Source organism: Chenopodium album, chromosome 12, assembly GCF_948465745.1.
Source record: "Chenopodium album chromosome 12, dcCheAlbu1.1, whole genome shotgun sequence".
Classification (NCBI taxonomy): Eukaryota; Viridiplantae; Streptophyta; class Magnoliopsida; order Caryophyllales; family Amaranthaceae; genus Chenopodium; species Chenopodium album.
The window spans coordinates 11,760,738-11,765,361 of NC_137845.1; the positions used below are offsets into that span (position 1 = coordinate 11,760,738).

The 4,624-nt window shown below is 33.6% G+C and overlaps 1 protein-coding gene across 1 annotated transcript; it reads right to left on the reverse strand.

Annotated features, from left to right (window-relative positions):
* Positions 1 to 3,689: 3,689 nt before the first annotated feature.
* Positions 3,690 to 4,624, reverse strand: LOC145572001 (uncharacterized). Its single transcript, XM_081631021.1, has one exon. It carries the CDS (start codon positions 4,613 to 4,615, stop codon positions 4,004 to 4,006), a length of 612 nt encoding a protein of 203 aa, XP_081487147.1. The 5' UTR covers positions 4,616 to 4,624; the 3' UTR covers positions 3,690 to 4,003.

Here is a 4,624-nt window from a genome sequence, read left to right on the forward strand (position 1 = left end):
TTAATTCAACACCACGAAGTTCGACCTGATCCTAATATAGGGGATTTAGTCTACTGGAAAGATGGTTCAAAAGGCCGATTCACTATTAAATCAGTCCTTAGTATCATGAGACACAAGACTGACTTTCTTGATGAAAAATGCTGGAGTTTAATTTGGAAAGCTCCCTTACAGCAGCGGATCAGAGCTTTTTTATGGCTAGCCTGTCATGATCGTCTTCTTGGTAACTTGAATCATTTCAAAAGGCACCTCACTGAAGATCCTAAATGCTTTATTTGTGGTCATTCGGAGGTTTTTTCCTCAGATTTTTTTAGCAAGCCTCTGAAGGAGTGGTTAACGCACAATTTACAAGATACAGGTAATGAAGATGATCAAGGGTGGCCAACCTTATTTGGTATTGTTTCTAGGTGGATTTGGAGATGGAGAAACTGCCATGTTTTTAACAGAAGTGATGAGATTCCAGTTGATATTAGGGCCTTCATTCGTATTAGAGTTTATGAAGCTTTCCGTAGTATGCAAACTCCAGGTCCTGATGACAGGTTGAAGCAGAAAAAGAGGCAGAGCTATGTGTCATGGCAGATTCCTAGCTTTGGCTGGTATGTTCTTAACAGTGATGGGGCAGCTAAAGGGAGTCCAGGATTAGCAGGGGGTGGTGCCTTGATCAGAGATCAAGACGGTAATTTTATTTCTGGATTCTCTGCAAAGTTTGGAAGGTGCACAACCTTTAGAGCTGAAGTGCTAGCCCTTACTCGTGGTCTTGAGTTAGCTAAAAATTTTCAGATTACACATCTTGAAGTTCAGTTAGACAACTTGGCTTGTGTGCAAATTTTGAGGCAGGGGAAGGCTCCTAATGGTGAAAGTGTTCATGAACTCACTAGATGCATCAACATGCTGAATGATGACAGTTGGGAGGTGAAGGTTACTCATGTATTTCGTGAAGCAAATCGCGCGGCGGATTGGTTGGCCAACCGCGGAGTCACTCAAGACACTGACTTTGATTTTCTTAATTTTATTCCTGTTTTTTCTTAATCGTATTTTAGAGGAGGATGCTCGAGGTGTGGCTTTCCCACGCCTAGTGCCTCCTTAGCTTGTGTTTGTTTTTCTGTTGCTTTCAGTTCTTTTTTCTTTGTATTTGGCTCTGCCTCTTTTGGATAGAAAAAAAAAATGAAGATCAGAAAAATAAAGAGAACAAATTCTTGACTTGGACAAATAATCCAAATTAAATAAATAACTCATCATACGAAAAGGATTTGAACCAAATAACCCATTTATCAATTATCTGCAAATTGTTTTATTTAGATTTTATATATTTACGTTATCAAGGCATATTATCATTATTTTATACAGTATTATTTTATATCATCAAACATTCTTGCGAACATAGAGTGAATATGAAAAGTGATACTTTGTAATTTTTTTAAAAAGTAAGAAAAATAAACATTAGGAAGCCCTAAATATAAAAAGTGATATACCCATTCCTTATTAGTACCAATATCATCCTCGAGTTTACGGTATGAAAGAATTGCCTTGTCTTTTGCTTCGTATTTGTTATATTGTCAAAGTGGTATACATTAAGCATATGTCAAATGTTAACAACGTCAGTCAATTTATAATTTATCATGTATGTCTATATTAATACCAATTAGAACCGCATTTGTGGTAACCAAACTAATATCTTATTATGATAGATCTTATCAACTCAAACTTAAAAGGTACCTTTATCCATGTTACAAATCAATAAATTTTTATAGTAAATCCATGATCAAAACTAGTTAAGTTTGATGCAAAAAGGCTAAACACAACTACTTTTCAAGGAAAAGTGGAGTAGTATTTTGAGAAAGGCAAAGGAGATACTCCACGAGCGACATATATACGCAATTAGTGTGATTGGTTAATACTTTTAGCTCACTTATGACTAATTATTGTATATTTGCTTCTTTGGTCCCAAGAAACCACATTTTGTTTAAGTAATTTCATTTTAAATTATATACTTCCTCCATTCTTTTATTATTGCACCACTTACCCTATAAAATTTCACAAATATTGCACCATTTTCTCTTAAGGAAAAAAATTATTTATGTTCACAATACAAATACCCAACGTACCTTTACTTTTTCACACTTACTTTTTAGTTTATCAATATGTCACATGGACAATTTTGCATTTTTAACTTTCTCTCTCTTACTTTTTTCACTACCAAAATACATGAGTGGAATTTTTTTTCTTACAAAAATACAAGCTTAATATAAGAGCCCTACCGCTCAAAGGGAGGAGGCACGTGACATAATTGATGGGCTAACAACTCTACAAAAGCAGACCATTTGGCCCATTCTAACCATTCATTTGCGTTTGCAGTAATTGGCCGGGCCTAATGGCTTGAACATTCATTAAGAGAAATTTATAACAAAGAAGACAAAGGTATTATGATAGTATTCCCTCTGTCTCTTCTTTAGATGCCTATTTCTCGCATTTATTACTCATATAATAAAAATAAGTAGGCATAAAGAGAAGTAGGTATCTAATAAAGGGACGAAGGGAGTACAAAATATTTCCTCTACACCTATACAGATACTGTAAAAGTCAAGCCGTTGTAAGCAAATATCTGAAGCCGTTGTAAGCAAATATCTGAGTTAAGCATAAGAGAAGGACTTCACTTTTTGATTTTTTCATCTTTAAGGACTTTCCACTTTTTTTCACCTTTGAAGACTCGTGGTTAACTTTCCGACAATTTAACTCAACTTTAACTCACCGAAGCAAATAAAATAAATAAATTAAAAAAAAAAAAACTTAGGTCCTTACTTAATTTCTATCAATATTATTTTATCAATTCTTTTTTTTTTTTGAATAGATTTTATCAATTCTTTATACATCACAAAGTATAAACATATATCATAATTAATTCATTATCATGCATAAATGTTAGTTCCTCAATCAGAAGTATTTCTTTCTCATTCTCTTAGGCAATTGCTCCACCGACTGATAATTGATTTTTTTTTCCCTTATTTTTTGGTTGATCGGTTTTTTATGGTGTATTATTCGATAAGGTTGATGATAGTTTTGTTTTTTATGGGTTGGATTTGATTGTTTTTGGGTTTATGTGGTTTCAGATTTAATGAAAGTTTATTTTACTACTTCCGTTTCTTATTATTTGTAATAAAGGGTTATTATGTTTGAGATATGTATAAATAATCCATTTTTTGTAAATAATAAGAAACTGAAAGAATTTTTTTTTTCTCATTTTATTTTTGGACAAAGAGACTTGATGAAAGTTTGGTAATTTGTGACACCTGTTTCGGGTTAGTACTGGATTTTGATTTGATGATTCTAGTTCAAAGTTGATTAAATTAAATGATATGATGTTTATTATTAAATTGGTAAATTAATAGAAATGGTTGCAATGGAGGAAGAGGAATTGTTCACACTTAAACTATTTAATTAAAAGTGAAAAAAAATATATAAAAAAATAAGAGGTGCTTAAAGGTGAAAAAAATGGAATGTTAGGTCCTAGAGTTTTGTTAACTTACTTATTAGTGATGTCAGAACTTTATGCTTAACTCACCTTGAGTTAACTTAACTCTATTTTGGTCGGAAATCAAAACTTAGGTCCTTAAAGGTGAAAAAAAAAGTGGGAGGTCCTTAAAGGTGAAAAAATCGAAAAGTAAAGTCCTTCCATTATACTTAACTCCAAATACCTAATAAACATAGAGCCTTATAATAATATTTCTTATTATGGATAATAATCATATTAATTGAATAGATTTATTACATGTAGTGTTTTGGCTTTTTCTTTTGCCTACAAAAAATCTTGGAAGAAATGTGAATTATAGTACCACCAAAAGTACAATCTTCTTTTAGCTCTAAAGCAAGCATAAAAAGATCCAATTTCATCATAACTCTTTTATTATTTAATTTCTCTCCCTTTGCCAAAATTGAAGGCTCCAAGCCTAGTCATAAACTAAAGTTCTAAAATTCTCAAAATACAAAGCCTCCAATTAACCTTAATTTTTTACAAATGCAAAGACAAATCAAGTTTCATTTCCATCTCTATATGACAATCTCTTCCAAAAGTCTCCATATTCTTTTTTAACACTTGCATTGAACTCATATTATTGGGCCCACCAAACCTCAACTCCCTTTGCCAATTCCCCATATTTTGCTCATGGGCTTCTCCGCAACATGATGAGTATGGATTAATTGGGCCACTCCCACCATTGCTATTATAAACCATCATATTAGGAAATCGAGTCGGCCCACCAGGCCCAAATGGGTCACAAAGTTGATTATTAGTAGGAAAATGAGACATGTTGGAAGCATGGGAGGCAATGTACATTGGTGGTGGGGGTGGGCTACTAAGGAGGGCCATATGGGGATGTTGCTGCTGGTGGTTGCCGGAAAACATTAGCGACGACATAGACGATGGTGGCGAGTACGCATTGAGGAGAGAAAATTCAGTTGCTCTCTTGGCTTTTCTTGCTGCAATCCTCTCCTTTTTGTGAGCATTTTGATGGCCTCCTAAAGCTTGTGAGCTATAGAATTTCCTTGAACAGAACATACAAGGGAATACTTTGGTCCTTTCTTCCATATTGTTGTTGATAGTTTCACACTCTTGTTTCTCCATATCTAAACA